This window comes from Corvus cornix, chromosome 9, assembly GCF_000738735.6.
Source record: "Corvus cornix cornix isolate S_Up_H32 chromosome 9, ASM73873v5, whole genome shotgun sequence".
Lineage (NCBI taxonomy): Eukaryota > Metazoa > Chordata > Aves > Passeriformes > Corvidae > Corvus > Corvus cornix.
In genome coordinates this window covers 9,382,718-9,401,942 of record NC_046339.1, presented here as the reverse complement: position 1 = coordinate 9,401,942, position 19,225 = coordinate 9,382,718, and the positions used below count along the sequence as shown (strand labels likewise).

Sequence of the window (19,225 nt, the reverse complement as noted above, 5' to 3'; positions counted from 1 at the left end):
AGACACAAACACCCTCCAGCTCCTCTGAACTGGCTTCTTGGGAACCCACTCCAGGTGGTAGGAAGTCCCTTTTGGCATTGGTCCTTCAGGGCAAAACTTTGGGGCTTTCAGAGTGTCTCCCTGGAGCATCCTGGTTGAGGGAAACCCCAGGGGAGTGCTGGGATGCAGAGAGCCAAGTATGTGCTGGTCTTGGCAATGCTGGTGGTCAAGCCTTTGACTTCCTAACAGGAAGTGATCCCACTGTGATCCCACTGAAGCCAAATTTGGGCTTTTTGTCCCTTTTTATTCTTTTTGGGAGGGAGTCTGGCTATCTCCCACAAGAGAGTTTGTGCAGGTGCCAGGCTGAGGAGCACTGAATGACCCTGGCTGGGCCACGGGAGCTGGCATGGGAAGAGGAAGATTTCAGCACCACGAATGGTGGGGCAGCCTTGTGGAGCAGATAAGGGTCCTGCTGGGTTTTGGCCGTGCCTGGGAACAGCTGAGGTGGCTGTTCCTGTGGCCTGGGAGCGCTGCCGGCTGCAGGGGGTCACGGTGGCCCCGCAGCCACCCCACGGCAGGCGCTGTGGACGTGCAGGGCTCCACAGCCCTAACCTTTAGCAACCAGACAGAATAACAATGCCGGCCTGCTGGGGCATAATGGCCGGTGTTTGCTTGAGATACAAAGGCACCGAGCTTTCACATGAGGTAATACTGATAAGTTACGCTCTCATTCAGTGCCCCGCCTGCCAGACGCAGCGGGGCCGGCAGCAGCCCCTGCCTGCCTTCACTGAGCTGCCGGGACGTGCCCACCGACCCCATGGCCCATGGTCCCCACTGCAGCACTGCCCTCCCTCGGCCTTGGCGTGCTGTCCCCACTCGTCACCCATCTCCAAAGTGGCCCCTATGGGGGCTGTTTCAATCTCATCCTGGTATGTGGAGTGGGAGATGCAGGGGCGGCAATGAGGGCTTGTGGGTGAGTCCCTATCCCTGGGACGGCAGAGCAATGTGGTTCTGTAGTTCCTGCCTTTCTGGAAAGTACTTTTCCACCTCCCTGGGAGCATCAGAAGGGGTTTGAACTCACTGCACATCTCTTGCCCCATGTGCCCTGACCCCCTCTGTCCCTCAGCCCTGCTGCCCCCAAGCTCAGTAAGTGCAGGGCAGCTCCTTTCCCAAGTTTCCTGATGTGACCTGTGGAGCTTTGGTGTTATCCACAGCCAGTTTGAGCACCTTTGGGAGGCTCAGTCCTGCCACTGGCAGGGCCAGAGGGTGCACGAAAACTGAGGGATATGTTATAAAGGAGATTTGGCCATTACAGAAGGCAGAACTACTGAAGAAGAGACTTAAAGGTATCCAAAAGACAAATCCAGGTGACCCCAATTAAATCAGCAGTTGCAATGCACTAACCCTGCTCCTACTCTGGCTTCCCACCTCCTTCCTCCACTGCTTCCTTCACCTGCTTCTTGTCTGCCTGCTGGGGTCTAGTTCTCTCTTTCTTTACTAGACAAACAAAGCCAAGCCAGACCTTGCGTCCTGCCTGGGGTGAGTTGCAGACATTCCTCCAGGCGATGAAGGAGATGGGAACCCATCAGTCCTGATCTTGGGTGGCATGTTTCCCAACCAGAGGTATGGAGGGCTCAGGAGAAGACTGGAGAAACTGAAGGACGGATGGGGCAAGACCACATGTGTTGTGACACAGCAGATGGTATCTGCTGTGGAGAGAGATTGATTTTTAGCTCATTTATGGTAATAAATCTGTCACACTCCCCTTTATCCCCCCTGAGCGTGGCTTGTGTCCTCTGGTCAAGTGCCCAGATGACTTCCAGTACCTGAGAGATGTCAAAAGGAGACAGACTCTGGCTTAATGTTGGGTGCTGCTGCTGCAATCGAGATATTTCCTAGGGTGCTCAGAGGCTCCAGAGCAAACTCGCAGACCCACTTTGCCTTTGAGCACATCCTTGTGCCATGTGAGTCTCTCCTGAAGACAGCAGTAGGGAGGCAGAAGCAGAGCACCCCGCTGCCCTCCATCCCCCTGCCATGGCCTGCAACCTGAAATATTGTGAGAGGTGACGTTTGGGTTTGCAGGGGTGGCATTTCCATATGCAGGTCAGTTCACGCTGGGTGGGCTGCAGGAAGCGGATGGTGGAGGTGTCAGAGGAACTGTTCTGCTCCCATCCAGGGTTCCCCTTGTTGAGTCATCTCGGGGTGGCTCCAGCCCCTTGGCCAGTCACTCCTGATTAATACTGATGTAAACGAGTGCCGGGCGGGCCCTCAGTGCTCACTGAAACCACAGGCAGAGGAGCCAAAGCCTTCGTAAGCAGGGAGCTCCTGGCCAAGGAGCCATGTGGTGCTCTCACCTCGGCCGAGGTGCCGCAACACGTTCCAGCCTCCAAGTCGGGAAGCAGCTACCAGTTACTGCCCGGGGGAAGATGGTGAGATAATTCTGTGCTGTGCAAAAGCAAGCCAGGGCACCGGCCTGGGCTTGCTGCTACAGGACCCCAGGAAATGAGAGTGCAGGGGAAAAATCTGCTCAGGGACCTTTCCCTTTTAGAAAGCCCATGAGTTGCCATGGAGGGTCATGGAAGCAGCAGTGACACAATGGCTCCCTTCTGTTCAGCAGCCACGAGGATGGTGTGGATGGAAGATGGAGCCAAAGGTGAGACTGAAGCAGTCCAGCCCTTCCCTGGGAGGGATTGTGTTTGAGATCCTGCATGAGGCGCCAGCTCGCTGTGATGTTCGCATGTGACCTCTTCCAAAGGGTGTGAAGGATGGAGACGCAGCTGGTCCCAGCCACTCGGGACCTGCTGTGTGCCCACAGGGCACTGGGAGGGAGACACAGATTTGCTGTACCTCTCATTTGTCTGGGCCAGTGATGGGGTAGAGCAAAAGAGGGCACAAACACAGGCCCTGTCTCATGGAGCAGACCAGACTCCCAAATCCCTGGCTGCTACCAGGAGAGCAGGGCTGAGAAATGCTCTGCTGATCTGCTGGGGATCGTGGCCCCTTGTGCAGCAGGGCCCCAGCTGGAGGCAGGAGGTGAGGGTGACAGAGGCATCCAGTCGTGAAGCCGTATCCTTCTTGCCATGCCTGATATCACTGCAAACCACAGGCCCCAGCGCTGGCAGTGGCACTAACAAACACCAAAACCTCCCCATTTGCTCCCCTGTCTGTGGAAGGACAGGGCACACTGAAGCCACTGCAGCTGGTGGTACCACCAGGTGCAGGGGGCAGCCTGGCCAAGCTCCCAGCTCAGCTTCATCCCCACTGGAGCAAAGAAGAGCAGAGACACAGCGTGACTCAGCAACATGGAGAGGAGCTGCTGCTCCCACCTGGCTGGCACAGGGAGGGGGACAGTGGGGCTGGAAGTCCCCAGGTCCTCCCACCTCATCCCTGCTTTCCACCATGCAGCAAGGGCAGCCTGAACAGATGGCACAGGTCAGCCCTGAACATCTGGGGATGAGCCACCATCCTGCCGTCGCAGAGGAGGTGCCAACCACCTTGCTTTATCAGCAGCTGGGAGAGCAGGAGGAAGCAGGGGAGCACACATCCTCCCTCTGACAGGTTGATCCCGTGGGGCCATGCTACCCCTGGAGCCAGCTCCAGCAGAAACGGTGTTCCCCCTCTGTCTTTGGGTCCCGGGGGAGCAGCTGCTGTGTCACTGGTGGCCCTGCTCACCCAGAGGATGGCTGCTTGCTTCCTCTTGGCCAGCGTGGGGCAATTCCTCCCAGCCATGCCAGGGCAGAGCCGAGTCCTCGCTCTCCTCCTTGAGGTGGCCAGAGCTGCCAGGGTGGGGCATCAGTGCCAGCAGATCGTGGGCGGAGGCTGCTGGCTCTGCATGGTTCATGCAAACCAGACACTGCTTTTGCTGGTGGCATCCTGGCACTGGGGCAGATGTGACTGTCCTTGTTCAGGCAGGTCTTGCTTGCTGTCCTTGCTCCACAGCAAAAGCCCGATACTTTCTCAGGGGAGCTCCCTCGACCCACCCAAGGGCTGGAGCTGGAATGGTCTGGGCTTGCCACGGCTTCTTGGAAGCTCAGCAGTGCTGGCTGTGGGAATGGCTGAGGGGCCAGGTTGTGTTTAGGAGCCACAGGTGATGCTGTACCCTGGGCAGACGTGGCCTCATGGCCTTTAGAGGTGACTGACACCAGGCAATGTGGACATTGATCTGCAGCATGCAGGATGAAGAAGGACTGTGGGGCCGGTGTCTTCCCCATCGTAAGTGAAGGGGCAGCATGGATGGCCTGCTCAGATGTTCCTGCCAAAATGAAGACTGAACAGAGCCTTTCCCCATAGAGCCCTGCCTGGAGCTCAGGTCCCTTTGGACCCTTCCTCCACCTACCAAGGGGATGCTCCAGGCAGACAGCTCAAATGGGGGTGCCATGAGGCCAGTTTATTGCTTTCCGGGTTTTCTTCTGGTTGAAATTCTTCAGCAAATCCAGCCTGAGTTTGCAGGTAACATCAGCGTGACCAAACCACATATTCTCAGTCAGCCAGAGCCTGGGTCTGACTCTGCTATAAAGCCTTGTGAGAGGTCTGTGGTCACAAAAAGAGGGAATATAAGTACCAGCTCTTGACTCTGGTCTCATGCTTTAATGTCACCCTCTGGTCCACATGCTCTGACTTATCCTGGAGGGGGTCAGGCCACTGCTGCCCCGCACCAAGGGTTGGTCACTCCTTGCGTGCTGTCACATGGGTGGGCAGGGGATCAGCAGGTTTGCCTGCTGCCCAACTTCCAGCGCCGGGGTGGGCAGGGCTCAGGGAACAGGATCCCAAGGAGCTCAGGGAACAGGCTCCTGGAGCCTGCTCTTCTCTGCCGTGCAGGTGAGGCCACCTAGGTGTTGAAGGAGGTTTCCCCATGGGGCGTTTGGAGGTACAGGTGCCTGCAAAGCTGTGAGTTTCCTCGAGGACAACACCAGTCTCTGATCTTTACAGTATTAGATCAGCTAATCTGTGCTTTTTTCATTGATCTGGCTACAAACTTTGGCTGAAGCTGGAGCGCTGGCCTTGAGCTGGAGCAATCCATCCCAGGAGGCTCCGCTGGCCCTGGCTGGAAGCGGGTGGCTGCCAGCAAACCCCGGGGATCACGGTGGCTGCAAAGCTGGCAGGCCGGGGACAGTCCGGGCTGGGTGGCAGTGATGCACCTCCTGCCTCCCACGTCCCCGCGATGCCTCAGCTCAGCCCGCGGTGGGCTCCCACCCTCACACGCTGTGCCTGGCCGGGGGGAGCCCAAGGCTGCCTGGAGGCTCCCCTTCCCCCGGGAGACCCGGGGGACCTCCCTGCAGTGCAGGGAGCGGCGCTGGGACACCCGAGTCCCCTCCTGGGATCCCTCCGCCCGCCCTGCTGTGGCGGGCGCGGAGTGAGCGCTTCGCGCTTCGCCCTTCTGGGCCCCGCCGCGGCCCGTAGGCGCCGCTGCCCCGGAAGCGGACGGGGCGCTGGGACATTCAAACGGAGCGGAGCGGCCGCGGCGCCGGTGAGCGGGGCGGGGGGCGGGAGCGGGACAGGGACCGGGACCAGGACCGGGTAGGGGAGGGGGGACAGCGGAGCCCGGCCCGGCGGCGCTCAGCCCCGGCCAGTCCGGTGGCAGCGCCGCCGCGACCGGGCCCCGCAGTTCTCTGTGCCGTCCGGCCGCTCCGGGCCCGGCAGGAGCGCGCTGGCGGCGCGGGCCGTGCTCCCCAGGGGCCGGGGGCGCCTGGCAGGAGAGGCGGCGGGCGGGGGGCTGCTCCTGGTGCTGACGGTGCGGGGGTTCTGTGCTGCTGGAGCGGTGGCTGGGGAATTGGACACCGCGGGGGGCGTGTGATGAAGGCCAGCGGTGATCCTCAGAACCAGCCGGCTGGCAATAGCAGGGGTGGTGTTCATCCTGGGCCCAGCTCAGCGAGTGTCCTCCCTCTGCGCCTCCATCCTGGCATTTCACTCGTCTTCATAACCGTGCCCAGGCAGGGTGGATATACCTGTACCCACCTCTGCCTTCCCTCTGCTGGGAATATTTCAATTCCTAGTTGCCCGCAGAAGACTAATGAAGAAACTGTAATGCGTGGAGGATTGTAAGCCCCTGTCTTTTCCAGTGCTGCGGTTGCTGACTGCTAACGTGGTTAAAGTTGTAGAAATTATACTGAAGGCAAGCTGTGAATGTTTGTTCTTTACTGGTAAATAAAGATGGTAAATTCCTGTCTCCTGGAACCAAACCGTTGTTTGGAGCGTAGTCTCACTGGCTTTTATAAATGTTATCTGCTTCTGTTGAATTGGCAACAGGAGAAGGTGACGTTAAAAGAAAGCTCTTGTAGACCTACCCGTGTGTGTTTTGAAATAGCTCGGTAGCAGGTCAGTCTATTAGAAGAGTTTAGCTATTGGCCAGCACCAATGGAAAATCTTAGGAACAAGAATCACAAACCACATAAAAATTTTTTCCTATTTGCTCAGGGTTTTTTAATTTTTGCTTTGCATTGTGAAGCCTGCTCACATCCGTGCTCAATTACTTAAGTAAATCGCGGTGCAACACACGTTGTTTCTCCGAAAGGGCCAGAGCAGGCACACTGGGGAGAAGCTTGCTCTGCAGCCCCTGCTCCCTGCTGGATAATGCCCCGTTCCCAGGCAGTGTGTGGATGGAGGACACTGCCTGGGTGTTTATCCTCTGTGCAGTGGCAGTGAAAGGGAGAAGAGGGCTGAGTAAGGGCAAAGAAAAATTCCAGGCATGGTGGGAGAAGGGAAGCGAATATGAATTTTACTTTTGCTGATCTCTGTATTCTGTCCTGCCAACATGCCTGTGCTTAGAGAAGGGAAGGGAGAGGTTTAATGGGCAGTATCCTCTATTTAAACTTAGAGTCCAGTGCCTCACAGTTCTGGGATAGCAGAGATGGTAGTGAGCCCTGAAATTCTTGATGTACCAGCTGGGGTGAAATTCAGCTGTTCAGCTTCAAATTTGTCCTGAAGTGAAATAGAAGCATTTTTATGAAAACACACAGAAGCCAGCAGTTGCCCTGGGCTCCATTATCAAGAAATTCTTGTATTCTTCTTTGATGTTACGTACAGCAAAAATCACTGCTATATCCTGTCTATACCTGTAATTTACCTCAAAGTAGCTGAGCACAATTTAGTAGATTGTTTTGCTCCAAAAGCTTAAAAACTAAAGCAGCTGAAAAAGGATGGAAAGATGCTTGATCTGCTTAAGTTTCACACTTGTGCAGCAAAGGTGGAGGTGTGATACCACCTACAGAAACTGGTGCTTGATGGAGCTGTAGCCAGTGTGTCTCAGTAAGAATTAGGAGCTCTTGCAAGACAATTATTAGTTTACATCTGTTGCCCTGGGAGGGAGTTCATGGCTTAAAAGACAAGCTGAAATGGGTAGTTTTGGTGTTTGAAAGAACTGTCCTGTACAATGGCGAAGTGTCAGTCACTGTGGGAGGGAGGTGACAGGCAGTGTTTGCTTTTGACAGCAACAGTGAAGCACTTCAGTAAGGATGCAGTTATTTTTAAGGACTCCAGGTTGGACACGACACATTTTGCTTCTGATAACCACTAAACTGATGTTTCTGGTACAGTCTGTCAGTTGCTGCTTTAATTTTCCTGCTTTTTCAAAGGCAAGGAAGAGCAGATTAAAGGAATCCTGTTTGTTTAGGGTGGGATAAAATCCCTGTTTTATGTGGCATGTGGGCAGGTACAGCTTATGGGCTGTGGTCACTTGAGGTCATGGACAGGGATTTGGTGCAGGGCAGATGTTGAGTACATTGTGAAACCCCTTCCCCACACTGGAGTGATTTACCAACCCAGAATTCCTGTTCTACAAAAATGTTACATTTTTGTGTCTTCTGGTGTAATCAATTATTTGACACTTTGTTTCAGGAAAATAAACCTTTTTTCCTCTGTGTCTGTTTATAACTCTCTGAAGTTTGGGCCTTTTACTGCGCTATGGATCAGCTGGGACATGTAAGAAGTCCAGCTTCTGCCCAAGGTGCCAAGGAGGGACTGAGCAAGGTGGCTGCCCCCCAGAAGAACGCGTACGCCAGGCTTGTGCAAAAGCACCACAGCGGCCGCTTCCAGTCCTACCTGAATCACATTGCACAGAAGATGCAGCTGGAAGAAGGCTTCTCCAATGACCCCAGCTTGGATCTGGACCCACCTCTGAGGAGAGGCCTGGTGAAGGATAATCCAGCCAGGAATGGGATAAACATGCACAGCTATTCACCAGTCAGAACATCTCACCTGGAGCAGCCCCTGCCTGGATTTGAGAATGATAAACCCCAAACCTCTCTGAACAGATGTCCTCTTAAAAAAAATGCCATTGTTAGTCCAGAGGGAGACTTGGAGGTGGAGGAAGACTATTATGTGTATCAGCGTGGAGCTGCATCTGACTTGTTGAATGTGGGTGACGCCCTTGGTGGGAGAACATCAAACAGCCTGAGACACCGAGGGGCTCTGCAGAAATCTTCTGGCTCTGATGAGAGAGAGGAGGAGGACATGTGGAGGAAGAAACAGAAGAAACGAGGCAGATGTCCTGCCAATACTGATACAGCAGCTGGACACTTGTTGACTGAACAGTTTGGTGAGGATGTGCTGGCAATGAATGCCAGAAAAAACAGTCACTTGTCTCCAGGTCAAGTGCAAGGTGAGTTCACTCTAATGAACTGTTTGGTCCATTTGCTACAATTACTGTGGAATTGAATGCAATGTGTTAGTCATGAGTGAGTTAAGAGGAGCCAGTTCTGCTCTGTCCAAGTTAGTCAGCCCTTGGTTATCTGTGGGTGGCTTTGTCCTGGTTTACAAGTAAGCCATGTGGCATGTGCAAATGCCTTCATGTGGAGCCAGCTTGGTGCTGGCAGGACCTAATTCCCTGGCCTAAACTCTGTGACTGTGGCTGTGCTGCTTCCAGGATCAGCTCAGAGCTAGAAGAGCCCAATTTCTGTGGTGTAGAGTCCAAATTAATAAGACCACTGGATCTGAGCTGACTCAGGGCAGAGTCATGCTTTTCTTTGCATTGCTTCTTTGAGTCTGGAGTGCTGGTTTGCCTTTAGTCCAGGTAAATCCAGTACTCAGTGGCTGAGATGTCTGTATAATAGCCAGTTCCTGATAGAGAGCATTGACTCCAGGAAACTTTGCTGTTAGTAACAAAGAGACCACATTTTGCAGTATTAAAGAGAATGTGCCTCTTAAATGTGATGTTCAAGGCAAAAAGCCTACTTAGGGACATAAGTAAAATTTTTATTAAAAGAACCCCAGAACACAGCCTGAACAAAGAACCAAAACCAGACAGTTTAAATTTCATTTCTCAGTGTAATGGGTTAAAACTTTCTCTGAATCTTATTTATGCTGAAATACTTCAATAGCCTGATCTTATGAGCTACTACTGAAGGAACTCATAAATGTCATCATGTTAAATTCTCCATAACAAGTAGAAAAGAGATCGATTTCTCAGCTGGGTAGGATCAGCCTGAGGCCTATCACAACTCTTGAATTGAAAATCAAATAAATGTTTAGCTAAATCAGTCTTAAAAACTAAGTCCTAAGACTCAAGAAGGGCAAGTAATGTGCTTTTTTCTGGGTTATTTTTGAGATGGTGGCAATACATAATGTGCTAAAGTTGGTAAACTTCCATGAATTCTTGCAAGACTGATCACAGACAGAGATTTAATGGAGATTGTGGTAAAATTTGTTGATGAGCTTGATTTTTGGGAGGGCTTTTTTTACATGGTTCATTGTAACACTATTTGTTGTGCTAGCCTGTCACAATAGACTTTGCTACCTTCAGCTTTTGAAGCGTAGGAAGAGCAGATGACAGATGAAGAGTCTCAAAGGCACACGGTTTACATCCAGGGAAATTATAGGTGCCTACATGGATAAAATAAAAATAGCCTGGCTTTCAAAAGCAAGCACCCCCAGTCACCTCCCGCTCTGGTTGGAAGTGGGGTTGCACAACTGCTTTAAAAACTGGTTGTTTGTTTAGTGCAAACATCTAAAGCAGAAAATGTTGACCCTTGTGTTTGACTTCCCAGGTGGAAAACTCACACTGTGGAAAAGATTATTGGGAAGTTATTTGCTCAGCAGTGACACCTTGTCTCTTCTGCCCCCCTGCATGCCTCCCCAGCCACCTTCCTGTGTAGCTGCAATTGGTTACCCTCAAGAACGCTTGCAGGGTTGTGAAAACAGTTTCTTGGGGAGGAAAGAAATAGAAAAAAATAAATATGTCACTTGTTTCAGAGAAATGTCTTTTCTGCTGTTCAGTCTGAGTATATTTTAGGACTCTTGTTTAAGTGAAATGAAGATTTTGCAGTATGCAAGTGCTTAGGCATAAGAACTCACACATCACAGTATCAGATTAATATTTTCTCACTTCAAAGCTTGTATTTCTCTCTTGATGCTGATATAAGTCATTATTTTGCATAGGCAGGTGTCTGGTTTGATCAGTTTAAATCAAGGCTTGTGAAGCTGTGATGGCAAGAATTGCTTCTGTCAGAGCAGCGAGGCATATCATCTTTTCAGGAGTGACATTTCCTCACAAATTAGCTCTCCTCAGACTGTTGTAGGCTTTCCAAAAGGCTCTTTGAGCTAATCTCAAAGCCAAGCATCTCTCTTTATACCATTTCATTTCATTGTCCTCTTCTTAACAGCTCTTCAGCTCAGGCTTAGCCATGGTTGGGTTTGCAATGACCCTAAAACTGACAGAACTAAAACCGAAGGCAAATACAGTGATCTGTGAAAACCCATTGAGTGTCCTGGGACAGGCTGTAGGCAGCAAGGGACTGGTCCCTGTTAATGTCCTTTCAGTGGCAGAGTGATTCCTGTGGCCTTAGAGGAAAGCAGAGTGGTTTATGGAGCCCCAAGCAGGTATCTCTGAGCCCTGGAGCTCAGTTCTGCTGATGTGTTCCTGTCTGGAGTTCCATATAGTAACTGCTTTTCCTAACTATTGGAGGCTATGCAGTTGGGAGAGCTGAGTGTGAGCAGAACTCCATTGTCCCTTGTGTGGAACATGACACAGTCATGAGACTGCAGGTTGGATTCACTCTATGGCATCAGCACTCTTGGATTTGGGAAGACAAAGCTGCAGATAGAGGAATTCTGCAGATCGTCGCTCCCTTCCGTGGAGTTTTAACCTCTGCAAGGAGAATCGCCATAAAACCTCCTGCCCTAAGTTTCTTCCCAAACAAAACCCAATAAACCAGAAAATAATCCTAAAATGTCACTTTAAATTGTGCTGCTTAGAGTTTTTAATCTAACACGATTTTCCTCCTGGTGTTTTCCCTTAAACCTCCAATGCTCTAGATTCTTTGGGTGCTAAAATTTGGTTAAACTTCTTTAACAATTTAACAAAATTATCAAGTCCCTTGGGTTGTTTTCTGATTTAGATCAGAGGCTCTTAGGGTTTTCTCATTTCAGTCCTGAGTTAGTAATCAAAATCTTTTTTCAGACTGACTGAAGTTGCTGTCATAAAAGGGCTTAAAACCTCCTATTTCTTGAGGACAGAAGTGCTGACACTTTCTGCAGCATCTGTCTGTCACATGCTAGGAGTTGAGATTTTCATGGCTGCGATGTGGAACTTCAATACTTGTGATGCTTTGCATTGTCAATAAGTAGTTTAGACCAAGTGCTGTGTTTTATTTGGAACAGCAAGATTTCAGTTGTATTTTGAGTACATGCACTTGCCAGCCTGTTTTTTCAGGGAGAATTGCTGTGTGATAGCACATTCCCAAGCCTGCTGGAAAGCCTAGAAATCAGAGATCTGCAGAAAAGGACTGTCCTCTAAACGTGGAATACCAACTCCCAGCCACACTTGATTTCAGAGGATCTTGGGAGCTGGAGTACCTGGGAATGAGGTGGCTTTGTTGATGTTGAAACTTGGGTGGAGCAGGATGCTGGTCAAGGCTGATTGCTCTGAAATAGGTTCAGATTTTGCAGGGCTGGATATATTGTCTCAGTCTGTATCTGCAGACAGCTTCCTTGGGAAGAACACTGCCAGATTCCCTAGGTATCCTTCTGACGCTCCTCTCACTAAAAACCTCATAGGTTTATGATGTGATGGAGGTATCTTGCCCATCTGTCAGGGTCAGCGTGCCCCCTGAGGAGAAGCAGACAATTCCTGGGTAACAACATGCCTCATCTGAAACAGTGGAAGATTTCCACAGCCCTTTCTGATTTATCATCTGTCTGATGCTTGGCATTTATTTGCCCAGCCTGTGGTACTTAACCAACTTGGGCAGCTTCCACGGAGGAGTGGTGCTGGCAAGCAGGCTGGTGTTTAGCATCAGAGCTTTAAAAACAATTGTTGCTGTTGGATGGTGGTGTGCTTGTGGCTGCAGTCCTGACATTTAAAAGGTTCAGGATAGGTAAAGGAAATATCCTGGAATGGCTTTCCTGTGTGTTTGGTGGGCACAGCTGCTCAAGAAATATCAGCCTTAATAAGATGGCAAAATCTCAGGTATTTTGTCTTCCCATGGTACACTGCAGTATAATTGTGTGTTTGCCTTTGTTTCTCTGGGGGAACTTTGGAGGAAGAACCACAGCTTCTGCTTTTCCTTTCTTGTAATGCTAATTTGGGATAATGATACTTTTTAGTGGCAAGTCTTCCAATTCTTGTGTGGTGAAATTCAGTTCTGAAGAATGCTGTTATCTCCCTATATGGCACTAGTAAATATGAGCCAGCAATCTACTAAAGGCCACACAATCAGCTCAATAAATGGAGAATGTTGGTTGTTGTGGAAATCTTTAAAATGTAGCTAATCTTGCCAGTTTCAATGTAACGTTCCTTAGATGACGTTAATCATAGCAATAAGATATGGGAGAGGAGGGAAAACTGGATTTACTGTATGGCTCCATCTGAGAAACAGATGAAAAATAGAATGCTCCTTTCTTTAATCGTTTAGCAACGTCATCACACACATAAATTTCTCTTGCTTTTGATAGAAAAAAATGTTGCATTCCTGAATCTTGTGCAACTAATGTTTTTGGCAAACATGAGCTATAGTATGTGATTTAATATCTGATGTATCCTCTCTTGGGAAGATGAGATCTTGCCCTTGCAGGGGCTGTGTTTTTTATATGTGATCTAATAACTGTCTTCCGTGCCCTTCACCAGAGCCCTGAGCACACCGTGCTGCAGCAGGAGCCCTTGCACGTGGTAGCAGAGCTCTCACCTCTGAATGAAGGAGCTTCCTTCATCTACTAGTGCTCAGGTGAAAATGTTTCTTGGTGGAAATACCTGTTGCTGTTAACCTGCTATTTTTTTAAACTTTTTTTTTCTACTCACTAAGCCCCATTATGTAGTGCAGGTAACTATGCCTGTCAGTGTGGTGTTGGTCCTAGGAAAATAATAGGCTGATAGAAGAACTGAATTGATTTTTAATTAATTTTAAATCTTTTCTTTCATGTGACTTGTCATCAGTTTATTTAACAAAGGTCCTGTTGAGCTCCTTCACTGTCAGTTTATGTGAGATCAGGGGTTTGATGCCAAACGTGTGAGTATGGATGTTAGTGTGTGAACTTAATTATCACAGCGCATGTGCAATGGTTTAAAACCTGTTTAGTCAAACTAATTAAATGCAGCAATAAATTTAGAATTTTTACCAACAGGTGTGTCTGGTTCTTGCAGTGTCATGTCCTGACCCTGTGCTGTTTTAATACTTCTGTCAGTCATCAGGGAGAAAATATATAAGTAGGATTGGAAAGGGTTTTTTTGATGACTTGGAGAGTATTGAATAATGGGGGTAGTTACTGGCAGCCATCTGGATCACTTGGTGGACTGTGAGCAGGCAAAACAAAATCCATTTATTGGATTGCCAGCATAGAGCCATGATGAGGAACCCAGTGTGGGAAGCAACAGCTTGGAAAAAAGTTCGGAGCTCTTGATGGATTAATCAGCTGAACATCCCCCTCCTGTGAAATGCGGCCAAAAGGGTAATGTATGAGCATGGGAACTGGAAGACAGACTCTGTGTGTCTTTGGCACAGTGGCAGCAGCAGCTTCTGGAGTGTTGCATCCTGTGGTGATGCCCTCAGTTTGAGGCGGATGGTGATGAATTGATGAATACTCAGAGGACGGCCACAGGGAAGATTAAAACGCTGGGATCGTGAGTGAGTGATTTGAGGAACCCTGCTTTGCTTCTCACAGAGATGCTTGGGGGAGGGGAGTTTTCAGTAAATTGCCTACATGGGGAACAGATGTTCAATAATAGGCTACTCAGTTGAGCAGATTATGATACAATGCATTTGAGGCTAAACAAATCCAGGCTTGAAATACAGCACATTAGCAGTGAGGGTGAATGACCATTGGAACAGTTTTACCAAGGCTTGTGCTGTCTGGGCTGTCACCAGCATGTTTATAAGCCCTGGTAACAATTTCCATCCCTGAAAAATGCTGTCATTCAAACAGGAATTAATTTGTAAAAGCCCTCTGTCTTCTGCTGTCCGTGAGGTCAGTCAGCCCCCACACCCTGGTCAGGTCTGGCCTGTTGTTCAGGTAATGACCAAGTGTCTCCACCATGGACATCCAGGTAGGTAGGACAGGTACTTTGCAGCTGAATTCTGTGGCTCTTGTGGTTTCTCTCTAGCTTGTGGCTGCTGGGCACTTTCTCTGCTGCCTTCCTCTACAACTCTGCTCCCGCCCCTCCTATCCCAAGCGCTGCTGCCCATCTTTTGCCCTCCCACCCCAACCCCCTGCTAACCAGCTCCATGAAATGCTGTGGGGTGCATGTCCCGAACTCCCTCTTGTGGGGAAAGCCAAGCTATGGAGAGTTGAGAGTTGAGACTTGGCTGGGGCAGGGTGGAAAACAAAATGTTGTGATCTATTGCATAAAATAATGTCTTCTGTGACAAAAATAAAGATTTCCAGGGTGCTGAAGGAAAACATTAACACTAGCAGCTGCAGCCCACAGATGTATGGAGCATGTCCTGCCTTGGAGAATATTCTAGGCTCTCTGCAGATAAAAGCCAGCAGCCAAAATGTGTTTTTATTCAGTATGTATGTTTTTAGGCATTTTCCCCCACACTACTAGGGATTGTGATTTATGTACCTACTGCACTGAATGGACAGTATGGGGAATGGTTCATCAGCAGAAGAATGGACTCAGCAGCACCTTGGGATACCTCAGGATATGTAGGAGAAGGCAGTTCTTTGATTCTTCAGCTGTTAATGTCTTTTAGTGTGTTAGCACCTCCTGTCAGGTATTTTGCTTTTCAAAGCCTCTTGGCTTCTTCTGATCTTTCAGCAACTTGCTTCTCTCAAACTACTGAAGCCCAGAAAAATCAAAGACAGAACGTCCACAATATTGTGTTTTTAAAGTGTTTTTCTTGAAGTCTTGAAGAAGCCTTTTCACAGTGTAGTTGCTAGATAAAACAAAGAGCAAAAGGTATTGTGGAAGATGTTTAGGGAAGATGGAAGGATGAGGGGGAGTGGAAGCAGCCCTGACCCACATCCCGAGGCAGGAGTGGAAGCCTGGAGGAGTGCAGTCATCAGGCGGAGTAGGTAGTGAGGAGGTCACAAGCAGGGTGGAGCAGGTTCACAGAGAGTCCTGAAAACCAAAAGAGATGTACCCCCTCCCTGACAACACCACTGCTGCTGCACGCAGCTGGAGCACAGTAACTATTTTGATAAACTTTTAGTCTATTGCTACTAAATGAGTTTCGTCACCAGCCCTTCGTTCAGAGCCTGGAATGGTATCTTTGGCTCTCGCACTCCTGTAGTATTCCTACAACACAAACCCTGCTGAGGAATTGAATAAAACTGCAATTACTGTCTGAGTTACTGAAGTCAAAACCCTGCAAGCATGAGGATGCTTGGAAGTGTTTTGGAAGTGGAAGCATGGTGTCGTGAGCACATGATCTTGGCGGTCAGGAGCAGTTTCCACAGCATTGTTTTCCGCAGCAGAAAGAATCCATTGTGCGTTTTTCTTCATTTCAGTTTTTCAAAGCCTAGGCCCTTTCCAAAAGCCAAAGTCAGCAAGAACATTTTCCCTAGTTCCATATTGGAATCTGGGGACATGCAGCACAAGAGTTTTTAGTAAGTATGTACAGCTTAAAGCAAAAGAACAGTGGCAACATCTGCCTTCCACCATATGCGTGCTTCCCACCTCATTTTCGTGAGTCTGGAAATGAGCATCTGTCTCTACTCCCAACTTTCCTTAATATCCATGGACATGCCACTCTTTGGCTACCTCCATTCCTAAGTAGGAGTGTTTCTTCCTCCGTGTTTCAATCTAAGAATGTTGAATGTCTGAATCTTTTATGATCAGCTGCAGTGGCACAGTCACCTCCAAAGGCAGCTCATGGCCCTAAGAACTCCCTCACAAACCATGACAGCCTGTGTTTTCCCACCTGGAGTCACTGGCTGGGGGTAGGCTGCCTGTCTGCAGCCACCTTTTTCCCCGTGTGGTAAGGATTCCTTTTGTAGTTTTTCTGTTGGATGTTCAACTCTTCTGTGCAGATTTTGGCAGACTTTCTGCCAAAACTGTTTGGAGAATCACCTTCTCCAAAGAGGCAGGGTGAGAGAGCTCTCTGGATTTGTTCCTGGATGGCTGCACTGATGGCTCACAGTGTGCTGGTGCACAAATACAGCTGTGCCCATAGACAACCTGCTGGCTGGCACAGGCAGAGCTCTGTTATGTTGTAGGGAGTTGCTGGTAACAAGCTGGGCTTTTCCAGTCCTTTGAATTACTGCTGAACATTTTAGAGCTGTGTGGACAGGCCTTCACTTAACCTGATGTCTTCTAATTTTATTTTGATTTGTCTTGATGGTGGAAAGTTACGTTTAGATTTATGCTGTGGCTGGACCCTGGTGGCCCATCATAATGGGTCAATTAGTGAGGCTGGGGGGCCTGGGAGCTACTTTTGACAGCTGGATTTCAAGACAGCATCTACTCAGTTCAGGACATTTGCATAGAATTTGCATTTTGGCTGAGCCCATGCATGTAAATGTAGGTTTGCATTGTTTCTCTTCTTTGAATGACTGTTTAATTAACTTTAAACTTAATTACGCAATCTGCCATCTGCCCAAGTCCCTACAGTGTTGTTATATCACCGTTCTTTTCTACTTCCACTAAGATATTCCCTTTCCTTGAAGTTTGCCCTACTTTTCAGTGATTAAGATAATTTCAAATTGTTCAATTCCTTGGCTACTTTTGAGGAGAATTCACAGCAATGTTGTAGGAACTCTTAGCTTTGTGGTCTGGCTTGGACTGAGCAGAGGAATGTACTGCAGAACCTCCAGTTTAAGATTCTTTGAATTTACATTTCATGAGAGAAGGATCTTCTTTTATTTGCATGTGATAAGGAGAATGCACTCTCAGACTTTCTCTTACACTCCAGATTGAGCATCTGAAATGTTGCCTACCAGGTTTATCTCCTGCAGGTCTCTGCTGCAGTGAAGCATCACTGAACTGATAACATATCTCCAAGTCTTCCCTTTCCACTCCTACATCTCTAATGAATTCTTTCCCATGACATCCTCATTTGTCTCTGTCGCTTTGACTTTAATCTTGAGCCATCTACTTTATTTAACCTCTTGGCTTCAAGATACTGTAAAATGCATGGAGGTGGTTCTGTTCCAAGGCTGTCCAAGAACTCTGAACTCTTTTACTTTATGTTGAGAGAAATGTGGAAGCACAACTGTTCCTAACATAGGTTGGAGCAGAGCTGTGCTTGCAGGGAGCGTGGTGGATGGGGTTTGGTCCTGTGTGTGTATTATTGGGGCTCTAGGACAAGAGATAGATTCCAAGGAGTGTCTTTAATTCCCAGTACAGAACTCCTTCCCTGAGCAACTATACCAACAGCTGTCTTTGTGTTTTTCCTTTTAAAATGAAATAGAACAAAAAAGGATTTGGCTGTTACCATTAGTGGGACATTTAATCTCTTAAATCCGCAAAATATTTTGCAAAACATAAATAGGTTGTTACTTCTGGCCTGTCCGTGACCAGTGTTTTTGTTGACATAACTCACATTTGAGATCACTTCAATGGTGTTTGTTGGTTTTGCCTGTTGTTTTTGCCTGTGTGTGGTAATTTGATCCCGGATATTGTAGTAGTCATTTAAGTGCTTGGAGATTTTTGACTTAGTCACTTCTATAATATGGCATCTATTGGATGTCACTGGTGCATTAGAAATTCAAAACAATCTAAGAAACACATTTTGGCTTTTAAAATTTGAGAGGGAATTATTCTAGAGGCTTCTTTGAGCTGCAGAAAATATCAAATAGCTTTGAAATTGCCTGTTTAAGCTTATGAAAGGGGCAGACACAGGGATCCTAGCAAAACCACCCTGATGTTAATGCAGTTTGTACTGGCAAAGCATCTTCTGCTGGGAGAGTTTATTTGACTCTGGAGAATGAAAGGGGCAGTTGCCTGGTACAACAGTGCCAACAGTTGGTCTGTGCCTGTCCAGAGCTCCCAGCCAGGAGCTGTGTCCCCCCAGCCCATCAAAGCTGTGTGGAGACAGATTCACAAAAGTACCTGAGACGAGTTGTTCAGGGGCTATGTAGGATTGTGGATTTTTTATGTCCCAGATGTCTTTCCAAAACAAAGCAGAGTTTGTGTTGGCTGAACTTTAGTATTGAGACTATTAATACACCCTGTTACACATCAGCATCCATAGTGCCTCATAAAGTTGCAGATAGAACTTCCTGGCAGCTCTTGGAGAGTATTCATTTGCTAAAAGACCAAATTTGAAGGTTTCTAAAATTTGCTTTGTCAACTCTGCCAGGAGTCAAGGGCCAACGTGCATTTACAGATCTGTGAGGTGATGCCTTGGGCTGCCTCGTGGTTGGACACTAATTCATTAAATCTCTAGTAAGGATGAGTGGGAATATGCTTTATTTAGCTTTCTTGCTGTGTTTAACCTAGTCTGACACTTAAATGGGAGTGTGGGACTAACCGCAGGCTGGCATCAGGGTAGTTCTTGTTGTCTTTGGTTGGTTAATTTCTGCTTTTGGGGCTAGGGTAGTGTTGAGTGACCCTTCTTTTGGTAGCTACCATGTCTTCAAGCTCATGGGTGTATCCTTATCATGTCTTATTAAGTGCACAGCTGGGTTGTCTTGAAGAATTACTTGGAAGTCTTGAAGGGAATTAGTTTAAGTCATTGAAATGAGTCAGCAATGAAATGGAATATTGTAGAAATATGGACAAATATTTAGGAACTGTGTGTTGTGTCTCATTAACTGATAAGAAATTGTTCTATTGCGTGTTATCAGTTCTGGGGATATGCTTCTGTTTCTTCTCACACTTACGCTAACTGGAAAACAGAGATTTTCCAAAGATTCCTTTCCATATCTAGACCATGAT

At 48.3% G+C, this 19,225-nt stretch overlaps 1 protein-coding gene across 3 annotated transcripts in view; it reads left to right on the top strand.

Annotated features, from left to right (window-relative positions):
• The first annotated feature begins 5,345 nt into the window (after positions 1-5,345).
• Positions 5,346-19,225, top strand: part of DIS3L2 (DIS3 like 3'-5' exoribonuclease 2) — a 184,637-nt gene continuing 170,757 nt past the window's right edge. The window contains exons 1-2 of one of the 3 annotated variants that reach the window (XM_039556845.1): positions 5,346-5,446; positions 7,859-8,575. In XM_039556845.1, coding sequence (XP_039412779.1) covers positions 7,879-8,575 — 697 coding nt within the window. In that variant the 5' untranslated portion in view covers positions 5,346-5,446; positions 7,859-7,878. Of the gene's footprint in view, positions 5,447-7,812; positions 8,576-19,225 lie in introns of those variants that run through there. The other 2 variants (XM_039556846.1, XM_019284708.3) reach the window with 2 other exon arrangements.